The 16,551-nt window shown below is 36.1% G+C and overlaps 1 protein-coding gene across 1 annotated transcript; it reads right to left on the bottom strand.

Annotated features, from left to right (window-relative positions):
- Positions 1-10,841: 10,841 nt before the first annotated feature.
- On the bottom strand, positions 10,842-13,742 carry LAC7 (laccase 7). Its single transcript, XM_079070838.1, has 6 exons — positions 13,581-13,742; positions 13,145-13,296; positions 12,799-13,043; positions 12,555-12,686; positions 11,506-12,456; positions 10,842-11,198 (listed from the first exon to the last, which is right to left on the bottom strand). Exons 1-6 carry the CDS (start codon positions 13,731-13,733, stop codon positions 11,068-11,070), a joined length of 1,764 nt encoding a protein of 587 aa, XP_078926964.1. The 5' UTR covers positions 13,734-13,742; the 3' UTR covers positions 10,842-11,067.
- Positions 13,743-16,551: the final 2,809 nt, after the last annotated feature.

The raw sequence follows: 16,551 nt of genomic DNA, 5'->3' as shown, positions 1-16,551 counted from the left end.
CCTCGAGGATCCATCGAATTTCCTTTTCTCACCAACCTCGGCCCTCTCCAGACCCCTTTCCTTCTGCTGCAGATTCTTAGCTGCTCGAACAACTGTGTTCAGAGTGGTTTCCATCTTGACCGTCGGGCCAAAGTCGGCAGGCAGTCTATTTGCGAACCTCTCAATTTTGGAGAGTTCGGTTGGCACCAGGTATGGAAATAACTTCATCTTCTCGGTGAATGCATTAGCATAGTCGTCAATGCTCATCCTCCCCTTCTTCAAGTTTTGGAACTCATTGTTCAAATCAATCAGATCTATCTCTGAACAGTACTGCATCTTCAGTTATTCCAAGAACTCTTCCCATGACATCTTCAGGGCTTCTCCTCGTGACATCGTATCTGCCAATAACTTCCACCAGCTCAAGACTCCGGTCTTCAGTTGCCTAACTGCAAAGACAGTCTTCTGTTTCTCGCTACAGCTGCAGCTCTCGAACACCATCTCCATTTCGGAGATCCAGTCCATAATCTCAACAGGATTTGGGCTTCCTGAAAGACTTGGTGGTTTTGCACCCAAGAAATTCTTGTACATCCGCCCATCCTTGTCATTTCCTCCGTCTTGGTTATTTTGTCTAACCAATAGCGGCTCAGCTTGACCAACAGTCCTACTGTTGTTCCCTTCTTCCGACTGCCCATCATTTAGTTCGGGCTGTTCAACTGGCATAGTAGGTTCCTCTCGATTCTGTTGGAGCAATCGTCTTGTCTCCTCCATGTGACGATCCAACATCATCTGGATCATCGCTTGTACTCCGGCCATCGTGATTGGTTCAGGAGCATCTGCTACAACAGATATTTGCTCAATCACTGGGGGCTGATTCCTATTTGCATTCGCGTTCCCGACTCCACTTCAGGTTCTTGCCATTTTGATCTATACACCGAATAGGGTGAAATCAGATCTTTATTTTCGATAGATGTTTAAATCATCCTTATCTCTCCGAAATGTTTACATGTTAGTTCTAATATCGTAGTCGTACGTTTAGAATCCTGAACACATAAGGTTTCCAGATCCGGTCGACAGCAGACCATAGATCCGAACAAATAATAGCATATAGCACATAAAAGCATTTAGGCATCTTTCCTAAAATAAACTAGTGCTTGTGTCTAAAATATAGTAGACACTCATCTCACAATCATCGCATAGCATTCTAAGTTTAAGTCTAGAAATCCTACAAATTCCTAGTTCGCTTAAACTAATGCTCTGATACCAACTGTGACATCCCCATTTTCACGGCCAGAAAAAACCGATTTTGTTTATGCTTTGTTTGAAAATCAGAGTAACATTTTAAATAAAAGTGTTGCGGAATTTGTTCCCAAAATAAAATATGATAAAGATTTATCAAAGCATTTCCAAAGAAATGTATTTCATTAAAAACCTCGGGATGTCATGTTCGATACAAATCAAAAGCATAAACAGTACAATATAAGCCTTACAACATTTATTCATATCTACAGGCCTATAATCCGTAATCCGTCAGCCAAAACATCACACTATGCTCAAGTGCCACTACCTGTAATACAAGAAACTGAGTGGGTCAGGCTTGGGATCCTGGTGAGCACATAGGGTTTTCAACCCACAATAAATAAGTTATTTAATTTCATCAACCAACAATAACCCGATTACCCGTTCCCGTTATCCTCACTTTACGTCCCTAAACACCTATCATAAGGGACCTAGCCTAAGGATCATCATCGGGATGGACACTACTGCTAAGGGGGTTCCTCATCAATAAATGTCCTAAAGGCAACCATGAGGGGGATGGAGTATACCGGTGAACACATCGTTCACAAACACCTACAGGTTGCGAGCCTGCTAGCGTTCCACTGGATTGTCTAGAAAAGTCTGTGGTCGTCATCTATACTCCGCTAGATGACTGGAAACATCATCAACATCGAGGCGTCTCATCATTTTATTTCATCACACCCAACTATTACATCTACCCATGTTTTACCCAACACATTTTGTAGATATAAAATACATATACAGTTTAAATCATTTAAAACATGTATAAAATCTTTCATCCAGCATAGACAACAAGTATTCAGTCAATATGCACACATAACACGTAATTTATATAAAATACTTCATATCTATGTGTAAGATGAAAGTAACTACACACTCACTTGTTAAAGTGACGACTCGAAATTCGAGCAGCGTTTCGCTTCTTAACAATATGATTTCCTTCGACGAAACCTAGTATTATTACCACTAGATTTTAGTCTAATATTTATTGCGACTAATTATTAGTCTAGATTCGTCATTAACTCAGAGTCTACTTCATGATCTATCAAGTAAGGAACAACCAGGTAGGATCATATCGGAGGTAGGGTCCGTTTGGTATACGAAGTATACTGTTTGGAAATCCCACTTTAAACACCTCACTAAATCACAGCCTAGACATCATTCCCGTAAGTAGATCAATCAGTATAACGACTTTGAATCACTGATAAATCTTATTTATAGGTTCATAATAACGATACTACATTTATATATAAGCTATATTTAAAGTTGGGTAGGCGTATCTCACTTACAGCGAGTTTTGCTAAAAACCGGGCTTTACGCAGCCAGAGCTTCTGAGCCGAAAGCTCTTCTTCTCGGAGCTTTCCGGCGCTTCAGGACTTGCTTCTAACACCTTGGATGTGATAGGGAAAAACCTTAAAGGTTTGGGGGTATTTGGGAGAAAAGAAATGGAGAGGTGTGAAGAAAATGAGAGATTTGCGCCTCTATTTATAGGCTGAGTTCGGTGTGAACGCAGCACGTTCCCAAAACGAACGCAACGCGTTCGCGAACGCGGCGCGTTCCCTAGACGAACGCAGTGCGCTCTTTGCCACGTGTCGCCATCTTGTTCCAAGCCGTGGGGAAGAAGGTGTGGCCCAGATTGCGCCACGTGTCACTCGCAGATTACCCCAAAAACTAATTATCTTCTAAAATCCGCAACTTTCGCATACGAGCTCCGTTTTTGACGTTCTTTATATCCAAGCGTAGGCGGGACCGTACTCTACAACTTTCGTTTAGACTTCATCGGCTAATTTTGACTTTATTTTTAAAGTTATATTTTTAACTGGCCAGGACAGGATTGGTCTGTTAAAAATCCATAACTTCTTCATCCGATGTCCGTTTTTGTCTGTCTTTTTATCTTTACGCTACTATTAACGAGATCTTCGATTCTCATTTAGGTTGTGTCGGCTAATAACCGCTCGATCTAATACTCGAACTCCGGGTTGCAAACCGCTAAGCCGAAACTTCGAAAAATCATAACTTCCTCATACGAAGTCAGATTTGGGCGTTCGTTTTATGTCCGCTCTCGGTTTCACGAACACTATGACTTTCGTTTATATTTCTAAGGCTAAAAATCGCTCTATCATAAATTCACTATTTACGTCGCACAGTGTCGTGCCGGTTGTGTCGCGAAACTTCGACAAGTCATAACTTCTTCGTTATAGCTCGAATTTCGGCGTTCTTTATATGTCCGAAATCCTTGTCACGACCACTATCACTTCATGTATCGGTATCGGATTTATTTCACACTTTAATTTTGACACTTATTTTTATCTTTTATATATTATACTTTTATAATTAAGTATAAAACACATAAATTCACATAATTCACATAATACTCAATTAATTCATCTTTATTACTTCAAAAAGAGTTACAATAGTTGACCTAGACTATTACATCATCTACTAATGCTTAGCCCCAAAACACGGGCATTACACACATTATTGGTGATAGGCTCTTAAAGCTCCAAGCAATCAACTACAAGAAAAGGTATGTATAAATCTATCTAGTTTTTATTGTATAAGATCCTAAAATTGCATGCTAGATAGGACAATGCTTTGGAAATCAATTTTGCATGTATAGTAGAGAAAACATAGTTCCAAAGCATCTAGGGTTGTATGTGCACCTTAAGGTTGTTAGGATGCTCAAAACCCTTCAGATACTTTCAGCAAGACGAAGTCTCCCACCTGGAATTCAAGATCCGATCGACGCCGGTCAGCATAGCTTTTCTGAAGGCTTTGTGCGACTCCCAGCCTGTCGCGCACCTGTTGAATCAACTCGGTAGTCTTGAGCACCACTTCGGTGCTCCTCATGACTCGGTGCCCTACCTCACCCCAGCAAACAGGGGTCCTACACCTCCGTCCACACAACATCTCGAACGGTGGTCGATCGATACTAGCATGATAACTATTGTTATATGAAAACTCTTCTAGTGGGAGGTATGTATCCCAGCTCCCTCCAAACTCCAACACGCATGTCCGAAGCATATCCTCAAGTGTCTGGATCGTCCTCTCACACTGGCCATCTGTCTGGGGCTGGTACGCCGTGCTAAAATGCAACTGAGTGCCCAGTTCCTCGTGGAACTTCTTCTAGAATCTATATGTAAATCGAATATCTCTATGAAAGACTACCGACACTGGCACCCTGTGTCTAGCCACCACCTCTCGCACATAAATATCCACCAACTTCTCAGCGGATATACTCTCATAGATCGGAATAAAGTGGGCACTCTTCGTCAACCTGTCCACAATCACCCATATGGCGTCCACACCTCTCGCTGTCCTCGGTAACTTCGTGATGAAGTCCATAGTGATCTCTTCCCACTTCCACATGGGAATGGCTAGCGGCTGAACCTTTCCATGCGTCCGCTGATGTTCGGCCTTGACCTTCCTGCAGGTCAAACCCCGCTCCACGAACCAGGCGATCTCCCGCTTCATGCATGGCCACCAATAGCTCAGTCTCAGATCTCTATACATTTTCGTAGCCTCCGGATGTATAGAGAACTTGGACTTGTGTTCCTCCTCCAATATCTTCTGTCTCACTCCTCCAGTTACCGGTACCCACACCCGGCCACACTGTGTCAGAAGACCTCGGCTATCCCGAACAAACAAGGGATATTGACTCCGAATCTGCTCTATCTTCCAGTTCTCTTTCTTCACACCCGCGACCCGAGCCTCTTTGATCATATCCAACAATGGAGAGATCACCGTCATCCTCAAACAAACATTCCCAATCGGGGAACCCGCCGTCTTGCGGCTCAAAGCATTGGCCACCACGTTGGCCTTCCCTGGATGGTATACGATCTCATAATCATAGTCCTTCAGCACGTCCAATCACCTCCTCTGCCGCATGTTGAGGTTCTGCTGATCCATCAAATACTTAAAACTCTTGTGATCAGTATAAATAGTGCACCGTACTCCATACAAGTAGTGCCTCCAAATCTTGAGGGCAAACACCACTGCCCCCAATTCCAGGTCGTGGGTAGGGTAATTCGCCTCATGAGGCTTCAACTGCCTCGAGGCGTAAGCTATCACATGCCCCCTCTACCAAATCATCTAACCCCTCAGGTAGTACTAGAATCGGAACCTCGCATAACCTCCGTCTCAGGGTCTCAAAAGCCAACTGTTGATGCGTACCCCATCGAAATGCCACATTCTTCTTGGTCAAATGGGTCAAAGGCACAACAATCTTGGAGAAATCTTGGATTAATCTCCGATAATAGCCCGCTAAACCCAAAAAGCTACAGATCTCGGATGCGTTCTTCGGTACTTCCCACCGCATCACTGCCTCAACCTTGGATGGATCAACCGAAATGCCTTCCTGGTTGATGATATGCCCCAAAAATTGTACCTCTCGCAGCCAGAAATCACACTTGGAGAACTTGACATAAAGTCTCTCCGCCCTCAGTGTCTCCAATACCTCCCTTAGATGCTGCTCCTTGGTCTTATAACAGACCATGATATCATCAATAAAAACGATCACCGGCCGATCCAACATCGGTCTGCACACTCTGTTCATGAGATCCATGAACGTTGTTGGGGCATTGGTGAGCCCAAATGACATCACCATAAACTCATAGTGCCCATACCGAGTCCTGAATGCTGTCTTCGATATATCCTCCTCCCGAATCCTCATTTGATGATACCCTGACCGAAGATCAATCTTGGAAAACCAAGACGCACCCTGTAGCTGATCGATCAATCTTATGGGAGTTTCAAATGAATGTGGTGAAAGGAAAAATGATTCCTTTATATATATACTAGACGAATTCCCACGCGTTGCGCAGCGCAGGTTAACAATATATTGTTAAAATATTGAAAAATATATGTTTAAAATGGTTATGTTATTGACATTAACTTTGAAATAATATTTTTTACACTAATTTATATATATATATATATATATATATATATATATATATAATCTCAATTATTTCGAACAATAATATTCACCGACATCAACCCACCTTCCTCATTAATAGAATTAAATATAATTATCTATTTAGTATTATTTTTAACAATTATTATGATTGATTAATTATATATTTACTTACGCGATCATTTTCTAATTTCAATAACGATGTTCATTTAAAATACAATTTATTTGTAGCTAAATGTAATTTATAATTTGATGTTATTATCATTTAAAGATATTATTCACTAATTTTAAACCACTTATTATTAAAAAAAAGTTAAATAAGACTTTTAAAAAACACTTAATATTATTATTAAAATGTGAAACATACACTAAATAATAAAGTGATAAGATAGACAATTTGTATTTCAAAAGAGACTTGCATAGATAATATGACATATCCATGATTTTTATAATTTGATTTTATTATTTATAATTATTGTTCATTAATTTTAAGATCACTTATTATTAATAATAAGTGAAAGAAACTTTAAGAAAGCATTTATTATTATAATTAAAATGTTGAACATATACTAAGATATAAATTGATAAGATAGACAATTTTTATTTTAAAAGAGGCTTACATGGATAATATGACATATCCATGATTTTTAATTAGTTATTGCTTTGAAGCAACACGAACATACAAACATATATACAATAATTAATTAAATATTATATATATATCACCTGCCATAACATATGATCGATAACATGAATCTAATGTAATTTACATTAAAATTTCAACCACAACATACAATGATATTATTAAAAGAATACTTAAACCAAGAAAATACAAAAAAGAATTAGTATATAACAAACTTACAAATTAAAAACTTCAACATAATAACATGGCTCGAAAAATGGTCCAAATCCCTCAAACCAAAAAATAAAAATAAAAACTTTAAACTTGTTTTCTTTGTGAATTTTGTATGAATTTTTATTAGTGTGTCTACTCAAAGAGATTGGTTTTTTTATAGTAGACTATTCATTAATTGTTTATTAAATATATTATATAAGTTATAAAACTTTTGAATTATTAATAATTATTAAGAGAGTTTTGAGTGGTATTCATTGAAATAGGAGGTTTCAAATGCATGAGGTGTTTTCAAATTTTTGTGGGGGTTTCAAATGAATGAGGTTCAAGAAAAAATGTCTCCTTTATAAGTATACTAGTATGATAGTATGATATATATATATATATATATATATATATATATATATATATATATATATATATTGTTATGTTAGAAAATGGTAAACGTTAGGATTAAGGGCTTGTTTGATAGACCTCTTACTGGGTCCAGTAAGAGGTCATCTCTGATCCGGTCCAATAAGTTTGTTTGATATCATCCATTTTGCCGCTTACTCGGTCCACAATCAGTGCACAAGGCTCTTATTCAGTCCACTAAAATAAAAGTTTAACTGAGAAATCATCCATATGTGTCATTCTCCTTCTGCACAATTCCTTCTCCTTGCCCCCATAGACGATTTCTTCCAGCAGCTCCTCCCACCTCCGACATCTGCACCGACTCCTCCATCTCCGACCTACGCCTTATTCCCCTTTCCTGAGCTTGGGCCTCCATCCATAGGTAAGAAACACCCTCTCTTTTTCCTCCCTTTTCAATCCGTTTTTTCTATATGTATTTTTTATTCGATATTTCTACAATGTATTTTAGATTCAAATCATATTATTTCTCAAAATCAAGATTTGGGTGTTCGATTTTAAATTCTTGATTAAGTCCAAAAGATTATTTCTCAGTAGTGAAAGTCAAATATATGATTGCTTTTATGATGTGATGACTACTAATGAGGATCTGTTACATTCATTTGCTTAATTAAGTATAGATAATTGTTGAATGTGATGTATTTCCAAAATGATGCAAAGCAAGAGAGGGTTTCTGCTCATCAATTCAGAAGTTGTTTGGAATAGAGAGGGAAACAAGCATAATCATCAATAGAGGGGTAGACTTGGGGAAAACAGAACTTTACACAACATCAGAAGTGAATGGAAATATTATTGAAACAGATGGAACAAACATTGAGAATAAAGGAAACAATAACCTTGATGATGTGGCTTAAGTAACATTGTGAAAACATGAAGCGAATTCGAGAAATTATGATATGTTTCTCCTAGATTTTCTAGAAAGCATCAGACAAAGGATAATTTTGTAAAAGATTGTAAATATATGTATTTGTTTTATAAAGGGTATTTTTGTTATTGTTAATTATATATATATATATATATATATATATATATATATATATATATTCCATTCCTTTGTATGCCATTTTGTAAATATATAATTTGTTATAAAAGGGTATTTTTGGCTATTTTATCAACTGAATAACACAAAAAATGAATAAAATGGTAAAATAGTAATATTGAACATTTAGCACAGTTGATTAGAGGCGTAATCAAACATTATGGTTTCAATCAGATGCATAATCAGTCAGAGCTTCAGACCCAGTCAGGCCTCTACTCGGTCAGATCTGACTCTGTCAGCAACTATCAAACAACCCCTAAATGTCTCAATAAAAAAGATACGTATGAAACGATAAATCATAAATTTTCAACAATTCACAAAGATTAAAATATATCCATAATAATAACTATTGATTTGTGATACAAATACCCTAACCTCTCTAACCCTTTCTTCTACAATTCTAACAATATAATACAATTGACTAATCTCTTAATTGATTGAGAAACAATACTTTTATACTTGAAAAATGATCCAACATCATGAAATATACATCAATGTTGATTGTTGGTTTCTTTAAGATCTTTCATGCCTACAATCTAACACAACAATGCATTTATAGTATCTATTTATAATATACGCAACATAAAAATACCATGCAAAGTAAACTTTAAAAAAAAAATAAAAAATATAGAAAGAACCTGAGACAATGTGTTGGATCGTTTCATTGACTTTGAATCTTTGATATTATTTGCTTTAAATCAATCAAATGGTTTGATATTTTGAACATTTAATATACGAACAGAAGATTGTATAACCCCAACGTATTTAATCATTGAACTTTTTCTTTTAGACATATAACTCTCTCTCTGTGTGTGTGTATATATATATATATACACACAGAGAGAGAGAGTTATAATCTATTATATATGTAATTATTACATAAGTTTCAAGTGTTTTTATTCTCGTTTTCCTATTATATATGTAAATATTAATTCTTTAAAACTAATTTATTATTTGAATTTATTTTTATATTATATTAAGTTTAAGTTATTAATAATATTATTTATAAAAAAATATATATACAATATTAATTTATAACTGTTATTAAATAAGTAATTATAAGTTATTTAATTTGTAAAATTTATACCGAGGGTAAAATAACTAGTTGTTTCGATTTAGAATATATATATATATATATATATATATATATATATATATATATATATATATATATATATATATATATATATATATATATGATGACATTCAAATGAATATGGTTCAAGATAAGCCATATATTTTGAACCATATTCATTTGAAACCTACAAACTCTTCAACTTATTTTAATTATGTGATATATTAATTGAAATATTTTACCTATATAAGAATGTTATTTCTTATGTTAGATGTTTATATATATATATATATATATATATATATATATATATATATATATATATATATATATATATATATATATATATATATATAGATGTTTATATAAATGTGATTTCATTGGTAATAAAGAAAATTTAGCAAAACTAACTATAAAATCACAATTTAATATTAAGGACACCGATTTCCTAATTTATTAATCGAATTGATGTTTTGTTTGCATATAATAAAAAAGAAACAAGCAACGTATATTTGAACCACTAAATTTTTTATATATTAAGTTTATTAGGTAAAAAATAAAATACCAATTTTAGAAAATCTACTCTAATAAATGAAGATCAATTTTGCCACATGTCAATCTTTTATAATTTTTGACATTAGTCATTTTGTGGTATTTTTGAAATAAATAATATACACATATCAACTTCTAGGTTTTTTTTTTAAATTAAAAGGCCACATAATATATATATATATATATATATATATATATATATATATATATATATATAAAGTAAAGTATTAAATGTAATAAATATGATCTTAAATTGCAATAAATATGTTTTTTCCTTCCTCATTTTAAAATTTAACATTAAAAAATACTTAATGTTTACATTTTGATATTTATTTATTTTTAATTAATCCATGTGATACATGGGTCTTACACCTAGTATTTTATATAAAAAGGCAAAGATGAGGATAAATTTCATGTTTTATTATTTAGCTGCAATTTTATTTATTTATTTATTATTTTTTTTTTCGATTTCTAGCCGGTATACTAAGCTTATTTTTTCTTGGAATAGATTGGTTCAAAAATCCTTATATTTGCTATTGAACTTTGTAGGTGGTTCAAGGTTCAACTAGTTTGTTATTAGTCATTTATATATAAACTAAATCAATCCTGACATCATGAAAATAACGCCAGCATGCTACAATTTGCTCAAGTCTGAATACAATATTTACCAATAGAAATAAGAAAAATAACTCTTTTGATTCCATTGGAACTTTTCAACTCATAGTCGACAAGCGATTCATCACGAAATTTATCGAAAAAATAATATGATAACAAATCAACATATTAAAAAAAACATTACATATTATGCCTAGAAAAAGAATAGGTCATAGGCTTACAGGTTTATTAATGATACAAAACAATATCGAATACTCATGTATAAATACAAATGTAAACAAATCCATCTTTATGCACAGTTTAATTACGTCCTGTATTCTTCGCGTCGGTTTTTAGCACCGAGGGAAGTCGGCAGGTGGTGGTGGCAAGGTGGATTCCGGCGTTCCTCCGTTTTCCACCACAAAAGCGGTTGCTAGGCCCCATGGCAAGTGTACATCCAAATGACAGTGAATAAACCAAACACCTGAAAATTTATGAAAAAAAAAAAAACAAACAAACAAAAAGTCAATAAGGTAGAAAATTTTCAATAATCCTAATAGAAGATAGAAATTCAGCTTATTTAGATGAAAATTAGTTAATCATGCATAGTTGCTTTAAAAAGCATAAGTCAAACACAGCATAATCCAGATCATTTCCACCCAAACATGTGTTGGATTAGATTATGCTAGATAAGGTTAAGAAATAGTCAACAAAATCAAAATACAGAAAAAGGTCAACATTTTATAATAAATCAAATTCTGACGTGATGAGTCATGAGATGAGGTTATCACCTGGATTATTTGCACGGAATCTGATGGCAGCCCAACCACCGGTGGGAACTCCAATCGTGTTCCGTTCTTGTGGGTTAACCAAATTAAACTTTCGAGGGTCATTTATGGGATCATAGTTGCCAAATCCTTGAGCCAAGATGTAGAAGTTCATCCCATGCAAATGCATGGGGTGATTTTCAATACCCACCAAGGCTGTGTTCTGAAACACAAGTTGAACAGTCGAATTAAACTTCAGCTGCTTCACACTTGTCAACTTTGGTGTCGTCATAAGAGTCTGATTGAAGCTATTGCTAGTGTTGGTGTAATCGAATACAATCGGTGGTTGATTTGGGAAATCAGTCGTGTAAATCCCACTAACGTTTCTAAAAAAAGCTTCCAACATAGAGATCGTTGATGGTAAAACAAATGAATGATTGTTCATGCTTGCAGCCATTCTTTGCCCGAATATCCCTCCACATGTTTGGTTGTTTCCACACTCCGATATCCCGAGTCCCATGGTTACATACATGTTCTCGTCGACAGTTTGTGGAACCGGTGACCAGAATGGGCTAGTGACAAGTGCAGTCATATTGCTTTCAAATCTAAAAGCTGTTGGTGTGTCGTTCAAAGCAGGTAGGATTGGAAGAACTGGTGTTGTTTGTGTGGCGTTTTCGTAAGCTAAGATCGCCGTGGTGGTGCTGTTATTGATCACAACTCCGACTGCGCTAGCGTATGGACGCGCCGCCATGTAATATAGTCCCGGTGATTGATTTGCAGTCAATAGGACATCGGTGGTTTGACCTGGACCCATGACGACAACATCTGTTTGGAAAGGGTTTGTGTAGGCTGCATCTGCCCCAACCACTGTAAAGTTGTGGTTCGCTATCTTGAAGAAGAGTTGACCATTGAGAGCAGCGTTGATTATTCTCAAGAGATATGTTTTGCCTGGGACAACTTGAAGTGTGTACGTTTCTAATTCGAAAAAAAAAAAAAAAACAAGAAACCTTTAGAAGATGATCACGATGAACTAGAAATTTGTAAGAATATCAGGTTGTCGGCCGGCTACTTACTATTTGATGGGCAAGAAGGATACAAATCACCGGGCCACCCGTTGATGGTGTAAGCATCAGAATTGTTAGGTGCCACTCCGGTAGCTAGTGCAGCGTTCTCAACATCGATAACGTTAGCATTCCACCATTCTCCTGAAATGTTTTATAATATATAACAGAGATAATTAAGACGATCATACTCCTACAAATAAATATGCATCATGCACATGTACAAACGAAGGAAAGAAATAAGACATTCGCATACCCAAGAGGATTGTCTCTTCACGATAGGGTTTAACAAAAGGGTATTTTTGTCCGTCTCGTGGGCGGATGACCAGAGCACCATAAACGGTTGCCCGGAGCCATTGAGTATGTGCATGCCACCATAGAGTGCCCACTTGTCCGGTGAGATTGAACCTGTAGGTATAGCTATTTCCTGGCCTAATCGGGCATTGTGTGATGAATTCAGGCCCATCCGCCCATTGAGTTCGCATTTGGAACACCCCATGCCTGCATTACAGCCATTACGTACGTTTGAGTTGCATGTTTTCACTCAACGGAATACATCATTTTAGCATTCAAAACATTCCATAAAAATAAATATTAGTTACCAATGGATAGTAAGGTTGTATGGAGATTCATTGAAGACATGAACAATAAGAGAGTCACCCTCTTGTACCCTTAGAGTTGGCCCTGGAAGGCTTCCATTTGCTGCCACGATCACATGATTTTGACATAATCGACTCGTCGTCAGATTTTTTACCTACACCAATAAAGTTATTTGAAAAAAAAAAAAACCATGTGAGTTTCAAGAAAATTACAACATGTGAATTTTGTACATAATTTAATAATAGACCAACAAGCCGCCAATGAAATACATGTGTTAGATATATCTATCTTTATCTAAACAACTATTCCTAGAGGAATAGGGTTAGATCAATCAATGAAATGACATTTATATTTCCACTTATCACCAACTCATGTTCTTTCTGGTGTAAGAAACACGACAATGGAAGTAAATATGCAAGGAAAGAAGGAAGTCAGTACATGAAATGAAGTCTCTACTATTGCGGCAGATGTTGTTGACAAACAGAAGGAGAGAAAAACTAGTAGGATTCCAACCGGAAACAGCAAAGACACCATTGTCGACCGCATGATGCAAAGATAGTATGAAATCTCTATAAGATTTGTAAATGACATGGGTATATAAGTGAGGGCTATATATATAGAAAATTACTTGGCCCCTAAGGAATTTTTTATTGTAAAAAAGGATTCAGTAGTGGGTAGATGAGGCTTTTGACAGAAGAACATTTCCATGGATTGCGTGAAGGACATGTGAGAGTTGAATTTTGGAAGGGTTTGAATGAGTTTGATGTAGTTGAACCTTCCTCCTCTAAACAGCTTAAATTGTCAATAAAATTTGTAGTGGTTAGACAATGGAACGGCAATAAACAAATTAATAGATAATAATATCACAACAAATTAACGATTAAAAAACAATTCACGATTTTGATAGTGCAACATAATGGCAATTGGCAGCGAACTAGCTGTCCAAATTGTTTTTTTTTTTAACATATACGTACATACGTACATGTATACATGTATATATACATACAACTTGAAGTTTATATGACATTGAAGAAATTAAGAATAAATTACTGAAACCATCCCTTTGGTTTGCTAAAATTGTGTGTTTAGTCCCTAACGTTTTTTTGCATTCGGACCATCCTCATAGTATTATTTTGTTGCGTGTTTCGTCCCTAACACATATAAAAAGACTATCTTACCCTTGTTTATTTATTTTTAATTTATTAATTACTAATCTAATTAAAAAAATATGGTCCCACCACTCAACACCCACCTACATCATCTCTTCCCCTAAACCTACCTCACGCTTACCCTCAGTTCTATTGATCATTCCTCTTGCCAGAAACCCCTGCACACAAAACTCCGGCGACATCCAACGCCTCGCCACTCCGCCACTATCACCTTCTTTCATGGAGTCGGAGACGAAGGTGGCTCTACATTCATCTGATTCAACTCAACGGTGGCAAATCTAACGACGCCACCCTCGTTGCCGGATTGCGACATGCCTCATCACCGCCTCCTCCGCTAGTATTCAGCTCCAGCGGCCACCATCTATGTACTACTTCCCAACAGACCTGCACCGCGAATTCCCTTTCATATAGTACCCACTTACTCTCTCTACAACTCACATCTCCTACCGCTGGCTAACCTAACCTCCTCGTTAGGGTGCCGACATGTGCTTCATCATTTATCTTCTGTTTCCTCCACTACTCCCTCAAATTCTTCTTTCGTGTGCGACCCTGACCACCAACTCACTCCTCCGCCTCCCCTCCTTTCTCACCGCCAACATATCATGTTTAGATTGGGGGTCTTTGTTGATTTTTTTAGGTTTTTGGGTTTGATTTGTTTTTAAAATTCGAAATACGAACTCAATTGGTGTGGTAGTGAATAGCGGTTGCTAGAGGTTTTGATTATGGGTTATTGGGGTGGTGAGGGAGCCAAATTTGCGAATCGGTGTTCTATTATATTGTAGATGTACAACCCTAACTTTCAATCTTTTTGTCTTCCTCACCTAGACTTTGATTCTGATTTATAGGTTTGATTACATGGAACACAGTCATCGGTGGAGGGTCACAGGAGAAGACTACTGATGCCTGAATGGTTAGGAGGTGGGGATTAACCGAACTGTCGATTAATTTGAGAGAGAGAGAGAGAGAGAGAAAGGGTGGATGTGGGACCACATCTTTTATTAAGTATTTTTTTAATTGGATTAGTAATACATAAATAAATTTAAATTTAAAAAGAAGCAAATAAGGGCAATATAGTCTTTTTATATGTGTTATGGATGAAACACACAAAAAAGTAATACTACGAGGATGGTTCGAGTGCAAAAAAAAACGTTAGGGACTAAACATGTAATTTTAGGAAACCACATGAACTATTTCAGTAATTTGTTCAGAAATTAATTATGAACTTCAAGACATCGTTTCCTCTCGTCATGTTGTTTATGACTAAAATTCGTTTTCGTTTGGTTCCATGACTCCGGATAAAAACCCCGTCTTACAATTTTCTCAATCATGACATCGATGACTCTAATCACGTCTCCACTTATTTTCGTAACTCTCAAACCCCCTCTCCTTCCTCGGTATCACAAGCCGAATCAACTCCTACCCATCTAGTCAACACAAATGACTCGAGAACAGCTCCTCACGAGCACAATGTCTCAGTTTCACAAAAAAATAATTCTTAGTTAAGATAAAACACCATTTTCATAAAACCCAAATTAAAAAAAAAAACTTATTTGTTCAAAATACTATTATACGAAAATCAGAGTATCATGATAAATGAAGAATCCCAATGTTGCTGAAAAGTTTGTACAATCATGCTTTCACCTTCCCACGATCAACAAAACTACCTGAAAAACATTTAATCCACAACTGTAAGTCAAAGCATAGTGAGTTACCCAAACTACCACACACCACAATATACATACAAGCATGCACATAATGGCCTTCATACCAAGACTGGTCCACCCCACTCGCTTTCAGCATACAGCTGGTCCCTACCTGGCCTTCAGCACTCCGTTGGCCCACTCGGTTGTCTTAGCCTACCGCACAAAGCAGGACCACCACAACCCACCACAAGATATGTCAACATATGTATAACAAACAAAAATACAAACTGTAACACTCGTTTTCCATAGCAGATCGGTCGAAGTCTTATAGGCAAGGTTCTAAAAAGCTCGTCATGGCGCGCCATGGCTCCATGGCAAATACCTGCCGCAAAGCTTTAACAAAATACTTCCTTAAGTCATATATGTATATAAAAATGAATAATAGTAATATATATCTATATATATATATATATATATATATATATATATATATATATATATAATCATTAGTTAAATACAAAATTGTCGCCTTAAGTCACGCCTTACAAACGATATTGCTCGCCACGGCTCGAAAAAACTTAAGGCTTGACATGGCTG

Source organism: Lactuca virosa, chromosome 9, assembly GCF_052849685.1.
Source record: "Lactuca virosa cultivar CGN04683 chromosome 9, Lactuca_virosa_CGN04683_v6, whole genome shotgun sequence".
Taxonomy (NCBI): Eukaryota; Viridiplantae; Streptophyta; class Magnoliopsida; order Asterales; family Asteraceae; genus Lactuca; species Lactuca virosa.
Note: the sequence above shows the minus strand (reverse complement) of the source record. Positions and strands in the feature narration are given on the sequence as shown.

Coding starts and splice junctions, on each gene's coding strand:
- LAC7 (XM_079070838.1), bottom strand. CDS start 13,733: ATGTCATTTACAAATCTTATAGAGATTTCATACTATCTTTGCATCATG. Junction 13,044..13,144: donor TACAACCTTACTATCCATTG/GTAACTAATATT, acceptor GCTGTAATGCAG/GCATGGGGTGTTCCAAATGC. Junction 11,199..11,505: donor ATTCCGTGCAAATAATCCAG/GTGATAACCTCA, acceptor ATAAATTTTCAG/GTGTTTGGTTTATTCACTGT.